This window comes from Pan troglodytes, chromosome 18, assembly GCF_028858775.2.
Source record: "Pan troglodytes isolate AG18354 chromosome 18, NHGRI_mPanTro3-v2.0_pri, whole genome shotgun sequence".
NCBI classification, from domain to species: Eukaryota; Metazoa; Chordata; class Mammalia; order Primates; family Hominidae; genus Pan; species Pan troglodytes.
In genome coordinates, this window is record NC_072416.2 from 51,787,582 (window position 1) to 51,812,302 (window position 24,721).

A 24,721-nucleotide genomic window follows, 5' to 3' on the forward strand; every position below is an offset into this window, starting at 1 on the left:
AGCTCTGGTTTGGAGAATATTGTTTGAGAAGTATCTCTGCTTCCTTACCTGATTTCATATTTTACTTCAGATAATATAGTGATTTTGACGCTTTAGCTAATGGCCCGCATAGCAGTTTTTCTCTCCTTTTCATACTTTCAATTTTTCTCCCAAGTCCGTGAAACATGATGTAATGAGGTTCTCCTCTGTAATGTAAATATTTTTATCTTAAATTTTTTCCCCAAATGCTTCATCTGAAAGCTGACAGAGCCAGACATGATGTTGAAGGGCTTTAGATTTTTCTGTAAAGAGTTTTCAATATTTCACCTGAAATCCTAGAAAACTTATAATTAATTTTACAATTTATCTGTGTCAAGGGACTATGTTTGTCTTGAATTGCTTGTTTCGAGGCATCTGAGAGCGGCTTCTTGTTATAGATTCTGAGCTGGGAATGATTAGTTTGTTTTTTTTTTTCCCACCCCTTCAGACTTTTCTAAATTCTCCACTTTTTCAGACCATTCATTGCTCCGTGGCTGAGAAGGAGTATGTGCTGTGTCAGCAGCAAGCTTTTCTTGCAACCCATCAAGGAAAGCATTTCTAAACTCTAGAACTCTGGCAGGGAGGCTTCTCCTTGGCTAATCTTTCTTTCCTAGTGATGTAGTCCATCAGCTGTGTTTCCTAAATGCTCTCTGGCTTATACAGTACCCATTTGTTACTACGCTGGCAACGTGTCTAGAAAAAGTGTAGTAATTATGCACGAAGAAGCTGGTACCTTCTAGAGAGATCATTCTGAAAACAGATCTGACTGGTGAAAAAGGCTTTAGTGTCTGTCAGTAGTCTCAGTGTAAGGTCTAGATTCTTTCCTATGGTTCATAAACCCATGTCCTGGTCTCCATCCACTTCTCCAGGCTCTTCTTTTGCAAGTCCATGTCATTCATGTGACACTCTTGCAGCTGGGAATTGATTGTGCTCTTATACACACACCATGCCATTTCCCTCCTAGAATGTGTCTTCCCTATGTCACACTTTTCCTTTTTGCCTTCTGTCTCCTTTCGTTCTACAAAATGGATTTCCCATCCCAGACATGGGAATGTCAAAGATCAGCACTGGACAGATAAGGCATCATTAGACTCCATGGTACCAGCTGGCCATCTACAACTTGTGAGTTTCTCCTGCCTCAAGATCTGTGACATGGATAGCAAGGGACCAGCCTTTTACAGCTCCTCCAGGTGTGGAGTTAAGGAAACAGAGGAAGTAATCACAAGGGTGGGAATCTTTTCTTTTTTGAGATGGAGTCTTGCTCTGTCACCCAGGCTAGAGTGCAGTGGCACTATCTCGGCTTACTGCAACCTCCGCCTCCCAGGTTCAAGCGATTCTCCTGCCTCAGCCTCCTGAGTAGCTGGGATTACAGCCATGTGCCACCACACCCGGCTAATTTTTGTATTTTCAGTAGAGGTGGGATTTCACCATGTTGGCCAGGCTGGTCTTGAACTCCTGACTTCAAGTGGTCTGCCTGCCTCAGCCTCCCAAAGTGCTGGGATTACAAGTGTGAACCACCACACCAAGCTGAGAATCTTTTGTATCTTAGCTCTTGGCTAAGGAAATAGAAAGTAGAGAATAAGAAATAGGGCTATTTTTAACAAAAAATTAGCCAGGTGTGGTGGCACATGCCTGTAATCCCCACCACTCAGGAGGCTGAGGCAGGAGAATCACTTGGACCTGGGAGGTGGAGGTTGCAGTGAGCCAAGATCATGACACTGCACTCCAGCCTGGGCAACAGAGCGAGACTCTAGTCTCAAAAAGAAAGAAAGAAAGAGGGCTATTTAAATGTATGGTGATGATGAATATGTACTGAACCTATGAGGGAAGTTCTTGACATACACTATTATGTATGTTATTAAATATGGTACAAAATTTTTTGTGATATATTTTATTCGAGTATCACTGTGATCTCTACTGTCATACTCTGGCTTCTGTCTTTGTTTCCTATAGAGCCGTGGTTATAATTAGAAATGTAAACAAAATATTTTGTCCTTTATTAAATAGAATTTTTTCTCAAAAACCAGCTGGCATAAAACATTGAATGGGTTAATTTTGGGGGGAAGTTTTGGACAATTTAAACTTGACTTTTAAACTTAACAGTCTTTTGTATTTTGTCACATCTTCTACTTATTTAACAGTTTGGTTAGTGGGAGCTGGGAACGCACCAAACACACTGAGGTACTTAAAATCTTTTCAATTTTATTGAGGCTTAAAGGCAAGTAAGAACCTGTTGCCTCTGCTTGTTGCCAAAATAACATGGGGCAAGAGTAATCAGTTACAGTTGCTATAGGTAATTACAAGTTGACTTCACTGAGAAGTAAGAACACTATATTTAACAATAAAAAGTTTATCAGACGTAAAACTTTCCTCCTCCCTGCACAGCCTAAGGAGGGGAAAAACTCTCACCAAACTATCATTTTACTGAGCAGATTTCGAAGGTGTTGGATTTTTGGGAGACATCGAGAAAGACTAATTGCAATTATTGTCTCTAATTGTCTTTATTGATGCCAGCTTGAGAAGAGTACCAGGATGAAAGTTAGAAGGGAAAGTAGTCAAGCAGACTGTTACCCTATGAAGATTCCCACTTATTAGACTGTCCACACGCAGTGGCATTAAAACTTCATAAAAACTGTTCCTTATAGTTTGAAAATTATTTTTTTTCAAGTCATTATAATTGGTTTTCTTTTTATTTATTTCTTTCTTTCTTTCTTTTTTTTTTTTTTTTAAGATGCAGTCTCACTATGTCACCAGGCTGGAGTGCAGTGGCGCGATCTCGGCTCACTGCAACCTCTGTCTCCTGGATTCAAGCGATTCTCCTGCCTCAGCCTCCTGAGTAGCTGGGATTACAGGCACGCACCACCACACCCAGCTAATTTTTGCATTTTTAGTAGAGATGGGGTTTCACCATGTTGGCCAGGATGGTCTCAATCTCCTGACCTCGTGATCCACCCGCCTCAGCCTCCCAAAGTGCTGGGATTACAGGTGTGAGCCACCACACCTGGGCCTTTTTATTTCTTTTTAATTTTGTGTGGACTTCAATGGTAGAAGTTATAGCTGATTTGACCAGAAAGGGACATGTGAAAAACCTTCCTAAAATATTTCCTTTTTTTTTCTTGTGCTGTTTGCTCTATCTGTAATCATTAGTGCCCCCCTAGAATGAAGCAGCCAAGTCTTGGGTTATCACAAATATAAACATAATTTTTATATCATATTCTTTTGCTAAGGTGATCTGGATATCAATTAATTTAGCATTAATTATTATATTGTATGCTGTCATTAGTCATGTTACATTATTAGGTATTAGTCACATTACATCATAATTATTTTATGCAGCCTCAACTTCTTTACTAAAATGTGCAGTAGACATCAGATCACAAATATCAAGACTTTTGAACAGGTGTTGGCAAATTTTTTTTGTAAAGGGCCAGAAACAAGTACTTTTGGCTTTGTGGGTTTTATAGTCTGTGTCTTATCTACTCAACCTTGCTGTCTGTGTGAAAGCAGCCATTTATGTAAATGAATGGGCATGACTGTGTTCTAGTTAAACTTTATTTTGCAAAAGCAGGTCATGAGACTGATTTGCCTGTGATCTCTGCAACCCAGCTCTTGAGCAAGGGTCACAGACTTTGCTGTGGTTAGGCAGGTACCTCAAATGAGTAAAGTGAAGTGGCTGTGGGGACTGTGACTAGCAAAGGTCACGTCCTTGTCTAAAATGGGCAGCTACTTCTTGCCTATAGCCACTGTGACTGGCTCAGTGATACCAGATCTTGTAATTCAAGGGTAGCTGGGAATTTGGATTTTTAGGCAAAGTCCTTTTATCAGTTGGCAACTCATTTAGATTTGTTAAGGAAATATGGTTCAGGTCAAGCTACACACCTTCGTGAGTTCTTTTCTGGTCCATGAACTCTAGTTTAGCAAATTCTGGTATTTTCAAGTGTAACAATGTATTATGTATGAATAAGAAGTGTCCGTAGAATGTCATCAGACATCGATAGCAACTATCTAGTGCTGGTGCTGCCACTCACTAACCCTTGTAGTGCCCATGGCAGACATCAGTAATTGATCATAACACTCTTTCCTGCTGAGCTAAGAGAAAGTTTCAGATTTCTTCTCCACTAGGGCTCTAAAAAGCCGCAACCAGCCAATCAGTCATGTCCCCTGATATAAAGGTATTTATCATTCCCATTCTAGAAGGTTTATAAAAAAATGTTTTTTTAATAAACCTAGGAAATGGCTTTGGACTTTTATTGTTATTCTTTTAAAAAAACGTAATTAAAAGATGTTCTTAATTAAAAAGTACTGGAGAAAACATGTATTAGAATGGCAGGTATGAAAAAAAGGTAAGATACTGTTAATATGGCAGTGTTAGATTTTAGACCAAACTTAGGGGAAAGAGTATCCAAAGTCAGATGTATCCTTAAAAGTCACTTAGCAGCATTCCTTCCTTGCAGAGACCATGAACTTGGCTTTCTGATTTGTTCATTTTCACCATGCCTAGTGCAAATTAATGTGAATGAATAGTTACAAAGGGGAGTTTCTTTTTTTCCTTCCTTTCACTGCCTTTGACCCTTCTGCACAGTTGGCGGTAGAGTACGACATTCAGAATTTAGGGATTCTGTGTGTGCCATCTGGGATGCATGTATTTTTTAAATTGTTTATGTGATATGTACATGATACAGCCCAGGGAAAACATGCTTTATTGTCCATTTTGAAAGCTTTGCATCTTTTTGTCTTCCTGCGTTACTTCTTATTCTACCCTCTGCCAGTCAAAACACTGTTGTCTTTCACGTTTGACCTTCTCTAAGAGTTCTGCTCTAGTTCTGTCGTTGAACCTCTCTCCTCTCTAAACTTCTTTAGTACTGAGGACTGTACTAGTTTAGCAGAAATGCCATGCTTTCTTATGTCCTTTGGTTGTAAATTTGAGGCATTTTTGTTTTTTTCTTCCAAATTAACATTTTCTTTCCCTGCCATCTAGCACAAGGACTGTGAATGGTGTGAACTAAAAGAACATTTTGTTTAAGCAAGCCATGGTGTTCATTGAATGCCTTCTCTGTGCCAGTCACTAGGGCTATAATTGTGGATGAAATAGAAAAACAGACTCTGCCCTGGAAGATCAGAGTCTAGTACAGCAGTTTAAAGTCTGATGGAATTTCAATTTAAAATGTCCCCTTCATGGTAATCAGTGATGCACATTTACAGCTCCACTAAAAGGAGAAGCTCCAGTGGGGCATAGCTCTTTGTTTCAGTCACTGACATATCCCACATGCCTGGCGCAATGCCCAGTAAATAGTAAGTGCTCAATAAATAATTATTAAATTAACTTTTAAAAGTTTTTATGTAGAGTTATTCCTGCAGGGCTGTGATTATAGGCAAATCATAGTGTGTATACCTTCTACCTTTTTTAGTGTATCTCCCACTCTTGTACCCCAGAAAAATTAGTCTTGAGTATCCTTCCAGAAATGTTGTATTCCAGTCTTGTGTATCCTTCCAGAAGTATTATAAATATTATATTATTATCCTTCCAGAAAAATCAGTCTTGAGTATCCTTCCAGAAATATTATATGTGCTTGATATTTATTTATTTATATTTATTTTGAGGCAGGGCCTCACTCTGTTGCCCAGAATGGAGTGCACTAGTGCTATCACAACTCACTGCAGCCTCCACCTCCCAGGCTCCAGCAATCCTCCCACCTCAGCCTCCTGAGTAGCTGGAGCTACAGACACGTGCCACCATGCCCCACTAATTTCTTTTACTTTTTGTAGAGGTAGGGTTTCACCATGTTGTCCTGGCTGGCCTCGAACTTCTGAGCTCAAGCAATCTTCCTCCCTTGGCCTCCCAAAGTGCTGGGATTACAGGTGTGAGCCACTGCGCCCAGTCTGTACTTTGTTTTCTATATGAGTATAGCCTATTTATTTTTTTCTCTGAAAATATATTAGATAGTTCCATATCTGTATATAGTCATATTATTTTTGGTGACTACATAGTATTTTATTGTCTGGAGAGATCATAATTTATTTAACCAGAAACCTACTGATGAACATTTGAGTAATTTCTGATCTTTTGCTCTTACAAGCAATCCTACAATAAATATACTTGCTCAACAGTCATTTTACAACCCCTGAATGTAGGACTTTTAGTATACATTCTTAAAAGTGTAATTTCTATAAGAGTCAAAGAGCTTATGCGTTTGTAATTTTGATAGTATTGCCAAATTGTCCTCTACAGAGAGTGTGAGTGTGCCATTTTACTGTACTCTTACTAACACTGTGTTGTTTTCAAACTGATGTTTTCTGTTTTGATAGGTGAAAAAATTTCTCTCTTGTGGCTTTAACATGCATTTCTTTTATGTGAATAAATTGGAACATATTTTTATATGTTTATGAGCTAGTTTTATTTCCTTTTATGTATTGTGCCTTTATAACATGCTCAGTTTTAAATTTGTCTATTGGCCTTTATCTTACTGATGTATAGTTGCTCTTTATATATTTAGAAAAACATTCCTTGGCTGTTCTTGCTTGTTTATATTTCCATGTGTATTATAGAAACAGCTTTCCTAGTTACTAACCCCATTCATCTAAAAAATGATCCCTTTGGTCTTTTTATTTATATTATGTCCAATTTCTAGATGAATTTAGAAGGTACTGACATTTCTGTGATGTTCAGTCTTATTTCCTAAGAACATAATTTCTCTTTACATCTGTTTTTTATTTTTAAAAAGTAAAATTTTTTTTTTTTTTAATAGAGATGGGGGTCTTGATTTCTTGCCCAGGCTGGTCTTGAATGCCCGACTTTAAGTGATCTACCACTTTGGTCTCCCAAAGTGCTGGGATTATAGGCGTGAGCCTCCACACCTGGCCTCTTTAAGGTTTCTTGATGAAAAAATTAATGATATGTTAAAAATAACCTAGAATATCTTTTCAAAAATATGACATAAAGGGAAGATATATTTCATTTAATATTCATATTTTATTAAAATATCAATTCTTTCTAAAATAACAATTATAAAATTCAGAAGCTTAGATTAAACATTTCCTTTCTGATCATTTTCTTCTCTTTTGGCAGGCCCTGAAGAGGAAAGTGAGGATGACTCTCATCTCGAAGGCAGAGATCCTGATATTTGGCATGTTGGTTTTAAGATCTCATGGGACATAGAGACACCTGGTTTGGCGATACCCCTTCACCAAGGAGACTGCTATTTCATGCTTGGTAATCTTTGGAAAATCAAAATTATATTGAAACTCTAGTGTCTAAATTTAGATTATAGGATTTATATTTTGAATATGTCTTATGAAATAAACTTTTGGAGTATTTTATATTAAGAGGGAAACTTCTTTATAAGAACATGTAACTAGGTTTTTCTTTTTTGAGATATTGCTGATTTTTTGAGATGGAGCTTCACTCTTGTTGCCCAGGCTGGAGTGCAGTGGCGCAATCTCTGCTCATTGCCATTTCCACCTCCTGGATTCAAGCAATTCTCCTTCCTCAGCCTCCCAAGTAGCTGGGATTACAGGCACACACCAACACACCCAGTTAATATTTGTATTTTTAGTAGAGACGGGGTTTCACCACGTTGGCCAAGCTGGTCTCAAACTCCTGACCTCAGGTGATCCACCCGCCTCGGTCTCCCAAAGTGCTGAGATTTACAGGACCATGCCCGGCCCATTTAAAAGTTGTTTTTCTTTTTATTCTACGTAGATGCAGAGTTCCTCAAATATGCTAAACAATTTTCTGGATTCTTTATCAGAGGTATTAAATCATCCAGGTGAAATTATAACTTTAAAAAGTACTTTCCTGTCCGTATTAGTTTTTAGTAGTGAGAGTTTTTTTTTTTTTTTCTTCTAGTTTTGAATGTTGTTTCTTCTCAGGAACAGCTGACCTGACAATGGGGCCTTTCTCTCAACTTGTCATTTAGTTCTTTGGGAAGCAGTTTCTCAGTTGTGGTTAGGCCAACTGAAGCTGTGGAGTTTGTGAGGCTTTGTTTTTTTCTTCTTTGCTGTAAGTTTTTAATTTTATTTTTGGACTTTCTACTTGTTTTCCAATGCACAATGTGTAAACAGTATCTTTTTTACTCACAAAGCTTCTCAGGGTTTATTCTCTACTTGGCTCTTGTTCCTGATTATTTGGGGTTTATCTCACTCCTATCTACCTGGAGAAATCTACTCATATGTTGCTTTTGGAGCCAGGAAGAACCAGGGCTGAAGCCCAGTATTTATGATAACAGTTGATTCCCAGTTAATTGGGTATTTTAGAGTCTACTATGTTCCAGGTACTGTGTAAGGTTCCAGGGGAGATATTGGAGGTGGATGAATCTTGGTTCTTGCCTTTTGGGAATTCGGAGTACAGAATAGCTCTTTAGGCCCTTCTACCACTAAGCATTTTCCAAATTTTAGCTCATTGCCTATCAACTTCAAGGTTTTGGTCACATTCATGTACTTCTGCCTAAATAAAGTAACTTTTAATCTTTCACTGAATTGGATTTATTTTAAAAGGAGATTTTACATCACTATCTTAAATGGGAATCCAATATCACTAGGCATAATTAGAAGGGCTTTAGAAATATAAATATAGAGAAACCAAAACAGTACTAAGGGCCTGCTACTTTTGTTTGCCGGAGATCCTGAGTCTGAGTCCTATTCTGTGTTTGTTAAAAGAGGAGATTAGTAACAGAGAGGTGTTAACTGTATAGTGGTACCAGTCTGAGACTTTCTCCTTAATGTCTGCAGGAGGATTGGGAGATCATTATGTAGGGACTCTTTCAAATAGTGTGATTTAATGGCACTTAATGCGATGTCCCTTTACCTCTTAAATTCTTCTCATGCGGAGATTCCTGCATTTCTTGAACACTGATCTAAGTATGCCCTTCATCTCTTGCCTTCCATGTGAACATTGCTTTGCAGTTTACACATCAGTTTCACACAAGCAGCCCCAATCTCCTGTCAGCTTTGTGAGGCAGATGGCAGAAATTGTTCTTTTTTTAAGTGATCTTCCTAAAGTCACTTAGTTATGAGGTAGAACGGGGACCAGAATGGGTGGCAGGCATCTTATGCAGTGCTTTTCCTACTCTAAATGGGGCTATTTCAACCTGATCCCAATACACTGAAATCTCTATGTGGGAATGTTTTCAGTGTTAAGGTTCTCTCTTCCCCACTGTCTCCCCTGCCTGATCTCAGGGAGTAAGTTTATTTTTTAAAGTCCCTACCCCATCATTGAGTGTCATTTGTAGGTAAACATTGTTTCATTTTTTTTTGTACCACTCAAATACAGATATTTGGCCTGAGTCTTAATAGATGTTAGTATCAGCCAGTAAATCACTTTCCTTTGGATACTTTGTTCAGAAGTTTCTATTAGCAATGTATATCTTTCAAAGAAATAAGAGCCAGAATGTTATCTTTTAAAATAGCATTTACTTTTTAAAAATATAAAAGTGGCTGGGTGCTGTGGCTCACACCTCTAATCCCAGTACTTTGGGAGGCCGAGGCAGGTGGATCACCTGAGGTCAGGAGTTCAAGACCAGCCTGGCCAACTTGATGAAACCCCCCCGTCTCCACTAAAAATAAAAAATTAGCTGGGTGTGGTGGCACATGCCTGTAATCCCAGCTACTGGGGAGGCTGAGGCACGAGAATTGCTTGAACCCAGGAGGTGGAAGTTGCAGGGAGCCGAGATTGCACCACTGCACTCCGGCTTGAGCAACAGAGCAAGACTCAGTCTCAAAAAAAAAAAAAAAAAAAAAAAAAAAAAAGTAAATAAGTACTCTAAAAACTCAGCTATATTCCATATATTTAATAACATCTTGTGTGTTCTTTTCTGATTAAAAAAGCAATATGTGCTTATTTGAGAGAAAAGAAACTCTGGAAAAAAGAGTCTGAAATGAAGAAAGAATATAAAAATCAGGTTAATGCCTGATTTAATATATTTCTTTTCAGCCTTTTTCTGTATATATATGTCTGGAATTATAGTAGTAATATGAATGAAAACCAGATTTACTGGGAATTAATGACAAACATTCTTTTAATCTTCTCAGCAATCCTGAGAAACAAATATTAGCTATACTGCAAAAGAGGAAATTGAGGTTAAATTTATGTAGTTACTTAACCGTGGCTGCACAGCTAGTAAGAAGCATGGATTGTATCTTGTCATCTTATCCCACTCGGGGTCTGACATCCCATGTCAGGCCAGCCCTCCTTCTCCCGTAGGGATGCCCTCCTCACCCTACTCAGTGCTGAATGCTGCTCAGGGTTCCTGTGCCTTCTTCTTCCCACCTGGCATGATGCCTCTGCCTCACCTAATGGCTTTAAGACTAAATTGTTCAGGAAGGGAAGAAAAGAAGTTAATGATACTCTGTTTGTTTCTTTTCTGTTCTTCTTAAGGTTGTGGGTTTCTCAGGGTTTAAGAACTGGATTATAGGCCGGGCGCAGTGGCTCACACCTGTAATCCCTGCACTTTGGGAGGCTGAGGTGGGCGGATCACCTGAGGTCAAGAGTTTGAGACCAGCCTGGCCAACATGGTGGGACCCTGTCACTACTAAAAATACAAAAATTAGCCGGGTGTGGTGGTGGATGCCTGTAATCCCAGCTACTCTGGAAGCTGAGGCAGGAGAACTACTTGAACCCGGGAGGCAGAGGTTGCAATGAGCCGAGATCATGCCATTGCACTCCAGTCTGGGCAAGAAGAGGGAAATTCCGTCTCAAAAAAAAAAAAAGAGCTGTATTTTAATGAAAATATTAAATAATGACATTATTCATTGGATTTTGGTGTTATAATGAGTATACACTGTAAAATATACATTGGGTCCCTTGAGCTATTGTACATGATAAACAGAAGAAGTTAGCATTATTTTATAGGAACTGATATCCAAGACATAATATAAAATCTACTCTTGATTTCCCATGTCTTATTTTTAGATGTAGGTGATACAGTTGGTATCCTACTGAACTGTGCCAAACACAGCACAATATATCCCAAAGTCTGCACTTAGAATATATATTTTTATTAGGATGTCATATTTGATTTCTGAAATGAATCTTCCTTCATCTCTTTTTTTAAAAAGTCAAAAGTAAAAGCAACCATGGTCTAATGCTGCCTTTTCTCTTTACTTTTAAATCCAAATAGCACAAGGAGCCCTGTAGAGGGAGGGACTTCGGCCCCGTGCTGATATCTGAAATCTGAACTTCATAGCACTTATGAAAAGGAAACAGTTTAGCTCAATTTATAATAATATATTGGTCTGCAGAGGAAGTGCAGGCTGAACCCTGCTGTCTCAAGTAAATACTCCAGGGGTGTCTGATGGGGAACGTGTCGGGTGCCTGTAATAAATCCACTGCCCATGGAAGTGAGTGAAGGCCTTGTTGGCAGTGCCTGAGGACACGCTTAACTAAGGTTGTCACGGTTTTTCTTTTAAATTGGAATCTTTGCCCTAATCTCAGAGTTAGACATGACCAGATTTGCAAACAGATTTACAATTTTCACTAATTTTCCAACCAGGACTTCAAAACACACTCAGAGAAAAAAAAATACACTCTGGTCTTTCTCAGAGTAGGATGATTTACTTTGCCACAGATGTTTTCCATAGACTGAATGTAACCAGGGAGTTAGGGACTTAAAAGTGGCTTGGAGACAAACCGTGGGTTTGTTTTTTGTGGAACAGATTATACAGTTCAAGGGACATCAACAAAATTATGTTTATTAACCAGGAGCTGGGTGTGGAGGTGGGATGTTTCAGGACAAAGGTGAGTGCTAGGTAAACATTTGGGGCAAAAGCCCTCTCTTCCCCCCTTAATTTGTTATTGTTATTCTTTACATGTCACCATTCATGACTCTGTTCTCTCTGCTCTATTTACTTTTGTTTCTTAAGCCCAACTAAATCTCACTTTCAAGTATTTGTTGTTACTATACCAATCAGCAGTTTCAAAACTTAAGTTGCCAGGTAAAAATTCCACTGCAAAAAAACAAAACTGCAATAGAAATGTAAATGCATAGCCCTTCTTTTTTGGTTTTTCTTTACCTTGTCAACAGTTTAGGGTAGAGTTGTGAAAGGACCATAGGATTTCTATCAGGTAACCGGGTCCCAGACTCACCGCATTGTCAATTGCCTGTGTATTGCTAGTGCCTCTCTTAGTCTCTGCCTTCACTGTAAAATGGGAGCTTAATGATACTTCCTTCTCAGAGTTTTTGGGAGTACAAATAAGAAAATGTATGGGAATAGGCTTTGCAAGCTATAATTTGTAAGTGCAGACTTGTGAAGAGTGGGAACTGGACCATGGCATATTGGAGAACCAGTGAGACGACTGGGTGATAGAAGAATGCTGAATGCTGTGTTCGTATCCTGCTTCATGCCCAGAGTTTTGTCACCTTCACAAAATACCATTCCATACGTATATTTGCTACATATAGGAACTACAAGAAAGGGAAGTTTTACCAATGGATTCTTGAGGGTGAGGAGAATTAACATCTGGTCCATTGGTTATCGGAGCCCTGTAGTAATCAGTCTTACTTTGGTGGAGTCCAGCTTTACTTTTAGAGCCTGGCCAGTAGTTTTTTATAGATTAAGTTCACCTTCCTTGAAATACCTATGGCTTAGAGGCAGCAAGACCCAGAGCACAGAAATATTTGATGTGGTCTAAACTGTAAATTGCCATGCTTCTGTTTTTTGACTCAACATGGCCACTCCCACTGGAGTCTGTAGCCCTGTGAGCAGGAAGAACAGAGGTCTCCAGGAGTTTAGACTCTTAAGCGGGGGCTCCCTTGGGACTGAACATGGAAACTGTGGTATCTTTGTAAATCCTCCAGGTGTCCCTCAGTTTTGCCCTGATTTAGACATTTTATTCAAAGGAAAAAGCTTTTGTTATTTCTTTCTCTGACCCCATTCCCTTCCTCACCAACCTCTGAATGACCAGCTAAAGTAAAAAGTACACATAATTTATGGCTTAATCATAAATTTAAAATAATTATACTTTATTACCTCTCATGGGTCTTGAAATGTAGGTGCTATGTTCTGCTTTCTGCCGAGGCAAGGGAATAATACAGAAACCAGTAATAAATTATAACTTCAGGCTGCAGTTGGTAAGCTGGAGGAATTGCTATTTAAGTGGAAAGTGCTTGAACAGCCAAATGAGCACCTGTCATGTTTATTTTCACTTTGAAAAGTAGAAACATGACAGTATAGTTTCCACTGCTTGTCCAGTATGAACTTCTGGCATTCTTGTTATCTTCTCAGGAACTGCACTGTTTGCTTCTTGTGTTCAATTTTTTTTTTTTTTTTCCAGGGGTGAGGATGTATCTCTCCTCCTGAAACTTTCACTCTAAAATATGCCCCCAAATACTGACGTTTTCAAGCTTGTGCTTTTTTACTTGATACCTGATTTTTTTTTTTATTTTTATTTAATAGGGAGAAGGTCATGACTTGTGGAATTTACTCTAAGGATAGGGATCTGAGCAGGTTCCTGAGTACTTGAAAGGCTTTATTTACCTCTTACACTTTTTTGTTACATCCAGGTTTTTGCTCATTTCTCTATCATTTGTGTCTTGAACTTTACCTGAAATGCATGTCTTGAGTGCCTGTGAAGGTCCAGGCATTGTGCTGGCAGATTTGATATATTTTTGTTTATTCCTTATTACAGGACTATTACATAGTAGACTCTCATTCTGACACTCACTTTTTTTTCCAGAAAAAAAATTAATGGAGATTGATTGCTAATGGGTACAGGGCTGCTTTTAAGGCTATGAAAATACTCTAAAATTAGTTTGTGGTGATGGTTGCACAACTCTGAACGTACTAAAATACACTGAATTATATACTTTCTTTTTTCTTCTTTTTGCAGCTTTTTCTCAAAGGAGAATTAGATATTTAAAATGAGTAAATTGTATGGTACATGAATTAGATCTCAATAAAACTATTTTAAAAAAAGAAACTAAAGCTTAGAGAAGTATAATATCTTGTTCAATATGACACTACCTGGTAAAGCTTTTGTCTAAATTTTTCTGAGACCAAAGCTATTCTTTCTTCCACTGACCCATGCTATCTCTACTAATTATATAGCCACAGTATCCTTTTTCTTTAAAAATGTAGGAAAAAATGGCTGGGTGCGGTGGCTCACGCCTGTAATCCCAGCACTTTGGGAGGCCGAGGCACACGGATCTCTTGAGGTCAGGAGTTTGAGACCAGCCTGGCCAACATGGTGATACCCCACCTCTACTAAAAAAAAAAAAAAAATTAGCCAGGTGTGGTGGCGTGCACCTGTAATCCCAGCTACTCGGGAGGCTGAGGCATGATAATCACTTGAACCTGGGAGGCAGAGGTTGCAGCGAGTCAAGATTGCACCACTGCACTCCAGCCTGGGCAACAGAGTGAGACTCCGTCTTAAAAAAAAAAAAAGGAAAAAAAATAATTGGAGAAATAATACATGAACACACATGTATTCTCATTCAAACTTTGTGGAACTATATGAAATAAAATGTAGACATTCTCTTTCCCCTTGCTTTCCCATCTGGTCCTTTGTAAGTGTTAGCATAAAGATAGTTATGTTGACATATTTAAATATATGTTGCTGCTGCTGTATTTTTAAAAAACATAAATGATACTTTATTATAAATATTACTCTAGTGTTTGTTTTTTGTACGTAATATGTGCTGGAAATTTTTTTATGTCAGTATGTCATTCATATTATTATTGTTAATATAAAAATACTACATGCACAAGGAAATAAAAATTGAAAGGTTTAAAATGGAAAGTTGAGGAAGATCTAAAATGGAAAGTGAAAAACTCCACCTATCCCCAAGTTCCATTCCTTAGAGGTAACTGCTTTTCACTGTATTTGCGTTTTATTCTTTGATTACCTCCCTAACCCTTAAACATATATATACTCGTACTTTTATTTCTTTAATAACTTTAAGCATTCTTGGTTGTTGATCAGTTAAGAATGACAGAAACAGGCAGATTGCTGGAGCCCGGAAGTTTGAGTCCAGCCTGGGCAACATGGCAAAACTCTGTCTCTACAAAAAATACAAAAAAAAAAAAAAAAAAAAAAAAAAGCCAGGTAAGCCAGGTATGGTGGCAAACACCCGTGGTCACAACTACTTGGGAGGTTGAAGTGGGAGGATCAGCTGAGCTCGGGAGGTTGAGCCTGAAGGGAACTGTGATCGCGCCACTGCACTCCAGGCTGGGTGACAGAGCAAGACCTTGTCTCAAAAAAAAAGAAAAGAAAAAGAAAAAAGAACTATGGAATTAGTGCTCTGATACTACCTCTCACTCTTGCCAAATTTGGCTAGTTAACCTTTACATTTAGGGGTTTATTTCCTTAATTACTTTCCTTAGAACCAGTTTGTAGATACTTTCTCTTGAATTTTAGTATGTAATGTGGGGAATTAAAGTTCTCTTTCAGCCATGTCATTACTTTGACATGATTGAGGTTTACAACTTTACATACAGATCTGTAATTTTGATAAGACAAGCACGCTTATAAGTTGATCTGAAATTAGAAAGCCAGTACATAATGATGTTGATGTAAGTGTTGTTTATTGCAAAACGAGATAGAGTGATGGAATTAATAGGTAGAAAATGTAATCTACTGTAACCATCCAACCTGTGCCAATGAATGAAGAATACTGCACATGTCAGGTCAAGATTTTATATTTAATCAAAAGCTCAAAATTATGTACATTTTAGCTGCTTTGTATTTGAATCATGACTTTGTTGCATAGTTTCCCTCTCCCCCTGGAACTTATATTCGTCTTTTTTTTTTACTCTTACTGATAGAAGAAGCATGCTATAATGATTGCTCAATATCACTAGATGTTTCGTCATGTGACTTGTTCAGTGTTTGATAAACACTGGCTTCTTCATACCCCACCTACCACAGTTATCATACTGGGATTTCTTCTCATTGGACACCTTTGCCAATTCCATTAAAAAATCATTTTAGGCTAGGTGCGGTGGCTCACGCCTGTAATCCCAACACTTTGGGAGGCTGAGGCGGGCGGATCACCTGAGGTTGGGAGTTTGAGACCAGCCTGGCCAACATGGCGAAACCCCATCTCTACTAAAAATACAAAAATTAGCCAGGTGTCGTGGCAGGCACCTGTAGTCCTAGTGCCTGTTTTAGTTACTGGGGAGGCCGAGGCAGGAGAATCCCTTGAACCTGTCAGGCGGTGGTTGCGGTGAGCCAAGATCGCACCATTGCACTCTAGCCTGGGTGACAGAGCAGGACTTTGTCTCAAGAAAAAAAAAATATTTTAAATTTCAGTAGCCTTAGGGATATAAGCAGTTTTTGGTTCCATGGATGATTTGTATAGTGTTGAAGTCTGGTATTTTAATGTACCTGTCACCTGAGTAGTAGACATCTGATAAGTGTTTTGTTTTTTTTTTCGTCCATCACCTCCCTCCCAGCCTCCTCTCTTCTGAATCTCCAATGTCCATTGTACCACTCTCTACACCTTCATGTGCCCATAGCTTAGTGCCCACTTATAAGTGAGAACATGCAATATTTGTTTGTCCATTCCTGAGTTACTTCACTTAGAATAATGGCCTTCAGTTTCATCCACGTTGCTGCAAAAGACATGATTTCATTTTTTTTAATGACCGAGTAGTATTTCATGGTATATATACATGCCACATTTTCTTTATCTACTCAACAGTTGTTGGGCACTTTGGTTGATTCCATATCTTTGCAATTGTGAAATGTGCTGCAATAAACATATGCGTGCAGATATCTTTTTGATATAATGACTTCTTTTTCGGGTAGATACCCAGCAGTGGATTGTTGGGTCAAATGGTAGAGTTACTTTTAGTTCTTTGAGAAATCTCCATACTGTTTTCCATGGAGGTTGTAGTAATTTACATTTCCACCCCCAGTGTATAAGCACTCCCTTGTCACTACATTTCTAGCAACATCTATTATTTTTTTACTTTTTAGTAATGGTCGTTCTGGCTAGGATAAGGTGATATCTCATTGTGGTTTTAATTTGCATTTCTTTGATGATATATGATATTGAGCATTTTTTCATATGTTTATTGACCATTTGTATATTTTCTTTTGAGAAATGTCTATTCATGTCATTTGCCCACTTTTTAGTGGGATTATTTGTTTTTTTTCTTGCTGATTTGTTTGGATTCCTTATAGGTTCTTTGTCAGATGCATAGCTTGCAAATATTTTCTCCCATTCTGTAGGTTGTCTGTTTACTCTGATAATTATTTATTTTGTTGTGCAGAAGCTTTTTAGTTTAAGTAGGTCCCGTTTATTTATTTTTTGTTGCATTTGCTTTTGGGGTCCTATTCATAAATTCTTGCCTAGCCCAATGTCTAGAAAGAGTTTTCTTCTAGAATTTTTATGGGCTCAGGTCTTAGGTTTAAGTCTTTAATCCATGTTGAGTTAATTTTTGTATATGGTGAGACACAGGGATCCAGTTTCATTCTTCTACATGTGGCTATCCAATGTTCCCGCACTGTTTTGAATAGGGTGTCCCTTTTCCAGTATATCCTTTGTTGAAGATCAGTTAGTTGTAAGTATTTGGCTTTATTTATGGCTTCTCCATTTTGTTCCATCAGTCTGTGTATCTACTTTTATACCGGTACCATGCTGTTTTAGTTACTACAGCTTTGTGGTATAATTTTAAGACAGATAATGTGATGCCTCCAGATTTATTCTATTTGTTTAGGATTCATTGGCTATTCAGGCTCTTTTTTGGTTCTGTATGAATTTTAGGATTTTTTTTTCTAATTCTGTGACAAATTACATTGGTATTTTGATAGGAATTGCATCAAATCTGTAAATTTGTTTGGGCAGTATGGTCATTTTCATGATATTGATTCTTCCAATCCGTGAGTGTGGGATGTATTTCCATTCATTTGTGTCATCTATGATTTCTTTCATCAGTGTTTTATAGTTCTCTTTGTAGAGATCTTCTACTACCTTGGTCAAGTTTATTTCTAGGTACTTTATTGTTTTTTTTTAGCTATCATCAAAGGGATTGAGTTCTTGATTTGATTCTCAGCTTGGTCATTGTTAGTGCATTGCAGTGCTACTGATTTGTGTACATTGATTTTGTAACCCAAAACTTTACTGAATTTGTTTTTCAAATCTAGGAGTCCTTGGAAGCGTTGTTAGGATTTTCTACCTATACAATCATATTACTGGCAAACAGAGATAGTTTGACTTCCTCTTTTCAATTTGGATGCCCTTTATTTCTTTCCTTTGCCTGGTTGCTCTGGCTGGGACTTCCTGCCAATTCTACTTTTACTTGGATCATTTGTGTTTCTCTTTCTTAGAATTTTCTAAAAATCCTGTTATATTTAAATTTTCTAAAAATTATACCATATTTTAGATTCTTCCAGGCAAGGACTATTTTAGCTTTGTATACTGTACAGCACCTAACACAGTACTTTGAATATGGCTGGTGCTTACTAAGTATTTGTTGAACTAATAAGTGAATGAATGAACCAAGGATTGGCTTTTTTTTTTTTTTCATTTCATGGTAATGTGTCTTGGTTATACAAGCAAAAGGAAGTATTAATTCTATCCTTGAAAGCCCCTGCCTGGGAAAGGTTTTGAAATTCCTTCTCAAACAGATGGCCATTCACCTAATGCTTGGAGATTACCAGAGACAGAATTTAGAATCTTCCATGGCAGCCTATTCTTTTTCACAGTAACTCATGCTTCTTTTCCTTACATCTAGTCTAACTAACCACGTGACATCACAGAACTTTCTAAAGCGACACAGTATCTGGATCCATCTGTACATTCCCCTCTAAATTTTTTTTATAAGAAAACCATCAAAGATAAAAATAATGTGTTGGTTTCTTTTAGGCTCCTATGCATTTTGAAATTTTTTTGTTCTCTCTTATTTCATTCAATTAGAGTCACACTGTTTTGGGGTAATTCTGCATCTGAGTTTGGTGGTGGAATTTTTCCCATTGGCTAACAGTCTTCATATGCCCTCTTTGGCCACCTGTCTATTGAACATAATTCCCAAAGGCATGAGCTATAGAAAATGTTTTTTTTTTAGGCCTTTATTTAGGTTGTATATCCTGTGTGTGTTATTTGCCACTCCTGTAAAGACAGTGGAAGAATGACTGTGAATGATGCCATTATTTTTTTCAGTCAATCTTTATTGAAGGTTCGAATTTAGGACTAGGCCGGGAATGAGTTTGACTTTCCTCATCCAGTCAGTCCTGGCAGCACATTTCAAGGTCAGACTATATACCTCATGCTGGAAGGTTCCTTAGACTTTGTAATCTAAGCCCAATAAACATCTTAAGTTTTTTTTTTTTTTTTTTTTTTTAGGGATATTTATTTACCAAATAAATAGGACAGCACACAGCCATCCGTGAAGGTGATAAGAGCTTTGACTAGTTTTATAAATCTTCCCCTAAATATAATTTTCTATGGGAGTGAAAACTCTTTTATAAAAACAATTGGGAGACCGAGGCAGTTGGATCACTTGAGGTCAGGAGTTCGAGACCAGCCTGGGCAACATGGTAAAAGGCTGTCTTTACTAAAAATACAAAAATTAGCTGAGCGTGGTGGCGTGTGCCTGTAATCCCAGCTACTCGAGAGGCTGAGGCAGGAGAATCACTTGAACCCAGGAGAATCACTTGAACCCAGGAGGCAGAGGTTGCAGTGAGCTGAGATCGCACCACTACACTCCAGCCTGGGTGACAGAGCCAGACTCCATCTCAAAAAAAAAAAAAAACAAGCATGGAGGTGAAGATGATCTCAAGGTACATAAGATACATACCTAAAGGTATAAAGATACAAATCATAGTCCTTGGTCAATTCATTATAGCGGTTTTGTAGTCTGTCCTACAGTTGGTTGGGGTAACAACCTTTTTTCTTATGTTTGTTCACACTGCCCTCTCTACCCCCTCATCTAGGTATGTGTATAGCTCATTTATTTAGGAGTGATGTTAAAAAATTGAATGCCCTTAATGGCAAGGGAACCAACCAATCAATGTGGATGCCACAACTTTTTCCCCTGTGGACTGTTGTTATTGGTATAGAAGTATTTTTTTTTTCTCCCAGCTTTTATTTCAGGTTCAAGGGATACATATGCAGGTTTGTTACATGGGTAAATTTCATATTGTAGGGGTTTAGTATACAGATTATTTCATCACCCAAGTAATAAGCGTAGTACCTGATAGATAATTTTTCGATCCTTACCCTCCTCCCACCTTCCACCCTCAAGTGGGCCCTAGTGTCTGTTGTTCCATTCTTTGTGTCCATGTTTACTCAGTGTTTAGCTCCCACTTATAAGAGAGAATGTGCAGTATTTGGTTTTCTTTTCATGCATTAATTCACTTAGGATAAGGGCTTCTAGCTGCTTATGTCACCTACTTATGTCACCTACTACTACTAAGCTTTTTGAGAACCTGATCTCTCTCTCTCTCTCTCTCTCTCTCTATATATATATATATACATATGGGAAGTCCTGGATTCTGGGGCTTCGAGGGCTGACCTGGAGCCTGAGTCCACAAGGGCATACCTGGTGCTAGAGTAGGCTTGGAGCCTTCGTCTTTGGAGGCCACCCTATCACTGGGGTTCACTGGGGTGGGCATCTGCTTGGTTTACAGAGAAGTTGGGTACTCACTTCATTCTCCTTCCCCCACACAAAGGGTATCCCTCTTGACACTGTGCTGCTCAGGCTTCAGGGAGAGGTGACGTAGGTAATTTGAAACTGTTCTTCCTACTCATCAATGTGTCTTTTCTTATTTCTGTGCTCCACCCAGGCAATGTAATCTTTAACCTGGATTCCTTTGGTCTTATAAAGGTATTCTGTGCATGGATAGTTATTCAAATTGATGTTTCTACAAGGAGACAAGTGCTATTCTGACATCTTGCTTGAAAGTAAGGGATTAATTTTTAAACCAGTTTTTAACAATCATTTTCAAGAACTGTTTAGTGATAAGAAAACAATGCTCAAAATATAAAAGTATCAGGGAAAAAAGATGCAAAATGTCTGTACAACATGATATTAATTTTATATAAACAAAGGATAAACACATTACTAAGTATAAAAAAAACTAGAAGGAATTAGACCAAATAATTATAAATAATATTTTCTCTTCTTTACACTTTTCTATAGTTTGCAAATTCTCTACAATGAGCATGTACCCTAATTCATCAGCTCCAAGGTAGACATTTTTTCTTCATATTTCACATCTCTGAAATTGGAATCCATCTTAAACTGATGCCTTCTTTGACTGGATGATATATTATTACTTTTAAATTAAGCAATACAAACTTTAAAAATAAGTATCCTTATGTTTTAAAGCTTCAAATGGAAATGTTCAATAAAGAGATTCTCAGGAAAGAGGTATTCATTCACCAAATAAATAGGACAGTAAACAGTGATCAGTGAAATTGGTAAGAGCTTTGGCTAGTTTTGTAAATCTTCCCCAAAATAAAATTTTTCCATGGAAGTGAAAAGTCTTTCAACAAAACAAGTATGGAGAGAAAGATAATCTCAAGGTACATAACTTCCCCTCTCCTTCTCCCCTTTTTTAGAATTAACTTTTGTGGAATGCTCAGTTTGTTGATGGGTTTTGAAGAGAATAGATTCTTGAGGTTAATAATTGATTTTTGCTTTGCTTTCTTTTCTTTTTTTTTTGAGACGGAGTCTTGCTCTGTCGCCCAGGCTGGAGGGCAGTGGTGGGATCTCGGCTCACTGCAACCTCCGTCTCCTGGGTTCAAATGATTCTCCTGCCTCAATCTCCTGAGCGGCTGGGACTATAGACTCGTGCCACCACGCCCAGCTGATTTTTGTATTTTTACTAGAGACGGGGTTTCACCATGTTGGCCAGGATAGTCTCGATCTCTTGACCTCATGATCCGCCCACCTCGGCCTCCCAAAGTGGTGGGATTACAGGCATGAGCCACCTTGCCTGGCCGATTTTTGCTTTCTAAATAAGCAAAAAGATCTTTAATCCACTTTAGCCAGGGCTACCTTTCTCCTTTATTCTTCCGAGTTGTAACTCTTCCCAGGAGACTGCAGAGTATAGCGAGTTGGGGAAAAGGAAAGATGAGAAGGGAGAGAGGTTAGATTGACAGAAAAAAAGATGAGAAGGGAGAGAGGGTAGATTGACAGAAAAGATAATTAAATGGTTTTCTCCATTTTCCCCTTTGTATGTGCAGAGCCCATCACTTCTGCCCACAGTTCCACTAAACTGTGAAGACCAGAATCTCTCAAAGTTAATGAATGAAACAGAAGAAGCCACTTCAACCTCCAATTTCTGTTTCTATGTCTTCTGACCTCCTTCTTTACACATCCTATCTCATATCCAATTTTCCATTAGCAATTAAGAAAGATAGCTATGGTTTCTGGCTAATACCTGGGGAGAGAAAAAGGATGTTCTCTCCAAATATGTGGTAAGTTTCTAGTATGTGCAAGGTTCTACATGCCGTGTCTAGTATAAAAATATATATCACTATATATCATATCAATGATATATATATTTCATTATATGATTTATATATCATATAAATATATATCACTATATATTAAATATATTTTAATGATATTTATATTTATATATATATCATATATAACTCATAAAACTCAATAGCAGGTTAACAAGTAACCTGACCTAAAAACGAGCAAAGGACTTGAATGGACATTTCTGAAAAGAAGACATATGAATGCTCAACATGTATATGAAAATGTGCTCAACATCTAATCATCAGTGAAATCTAAATCAAAACCACAATGAGATATTACTTCACACTTGTTAGAATAACTATTATACAATAGACAATAGATAACAAGTGTTGATGAGGATGTGGAGAGAAGGGAACCCTTGTACACCATTGGTGGGAGTGTAAATTGGTACAGCCATTGTGGAAAACTGCATGGAGGTTTCTCAAACAGTTAAAAATAGAACTTTCATATGACCCAGCGATTCTACTTTGGTATACATATCCAAAGGAAATGAAATCAGTATCTCAAAGAGATATCTTCATTCCCATGTTCATTGCTGCATTATTCACAAAAGCCATGATTTAGAAACAACCTAAATATCTGTTAACAGATGGATGAATAAAGAAAATGCAGAAGGTATATCTATATCTATATCTACACACACATACCCACACATATCCACACATAATGAAATATTACTCAGTCTTAAAAAAGAAGGAAATTGTGTCATGTGTGACAGTGTGGAATATGTTATGCTAAGTGAAATAAGCAAGGCACAGAAAGACAAATACCACATGATCTTACTTATATGTGGAATCTAACAATGTTATACTCATAAATGCACAGAGTTGAATGTGGTTTCCAAGGGTTTGAGGGATGTTGGGTAGATGTTGGTCAAAAGGTACCAAGTTTTGTTTGTACAGAATGAATAAGCTCTAGAGACCTAATGTACAGCATAGTAACTGTATTAGTCTGTTACATTGCTGTGAAGAAATACCTGAGACTGGGTAATTTATAAAGAAGTTTCATTGGTTCACAGTTCCCGAGGCTGTTCAGGAAGTAGGATGCTGGCATCTGCTTGGCTTCTAGGGAGGCCTCATAAAATTATGTTGGAAAGCAAAAAGGGGGAGCCAGCCCTTCACATGCCCGGAGCAGGAGGAAGAGAGAGTGAGGGGGGATGTGCCACACACTTTTAAACCACCTGATCTTGTGAGAACTCACTGTCATGAGAACAGCACTGAGAGGATGGTGCTAAACCATTCATGAGAAACCGCCATGATCCAGTCACCTCCCACCAGAACTCATCTCCAACACTGGGGATTACAGTATGACATCAGATTTTGTGGGGACACAGATCCAAACAGTATCAGTAATTATATTTATTAATACTATATTACATATGTGAAATTAGCTAAGAGAGCAGATCTTAAATGTTTTTAACACACACACACACACACGGTTACTGTGAGGTCATGGGTATATTAATTAGATTGGTTTTAGAAGTCATTTCACAATGTACATGTATATTAAAACATTACATTTTACATTGTAGATATATAAAATGTTTGTCAATTATACTTCAGTAAAGTTCAGAAAATGTTTTAAATCACAAAATAATCTTTTGGTTATTCAAGTTTTTTGATATTATATATATTGCTACAGTGAACATCTTTGTACATATATCTTTATTTCCATAGGAAAAATTGCTAGAAGTTGAATGCCTTGGTGAGGTATTATGGTGTGGACATTTACACAGTACATACTCTGTTGTCAGACTGTTACTTAGAGAGATTTTCATTTTCATTCCTACCTGCCATGTATGTATGTGTGATCATCAGTTACTTCCACCAACCTCCTTTCAAATATTTTTGCCGATTTGATGGGTGAAAATATGCTATTATTTTAAATGTCATTTATTTATTCATGAGGTTGAACACTTTGTATTTTTCTTGGCCATTCTTCTTTCTGTTATTCATTGGCTGATCGTATTTTGCTCATTTTTCTGTTGAGGTGTTAGTGTTTTTCTTAACATTTACTTTATCCCTTCTGCCTTTAACTTTATTGCTTTAACCCTTCTGCCCACTTCCCAGATATTTTCTTATACCCAATTTTCAATTTTGTATTTAGATTTTTAATATTTATTTTAGGTGAAACATCTTTCCATTTAAGTCTTAATCGCAATAGTTGCATTAAATTAAATAACAATATTTGAAATTATTTAACTGCGTTTATGCTTACTGCTAGCCTTTTTGTACTGTGATTTAAAAAAAAATTCTTGATTGTTCTCTTGGTC

General features: G+C 37.7%; 1 protein-coding gene across 9 annotated transcripts in view; it reads left to right on the forward strand.

Annotated features, from left to right (window-relative positions):
• FTO (FTO alpha-ketoglutarate dependent dioxygenase) overlaps positions 1-24,721 on the forward strand; it is a 404,215-nt gene that overhangs the window by 131,860 nt on the left and 247,634 nt on the right. For all 9 annotated transcript variants that reach the window (XM_009430806.5, XM_024349837.3, XM_510968.7 and 6 more), the window contains exon 4: positions 7,085-7,228. In XM_009430806.5, the coding sequence (XP_009429081.2) occupies positions 7,085-7,228 (144 nt within the window). The remainder of the gene's footprint in view (positions 1-7,084; positions 7,229-24,721) is intronic.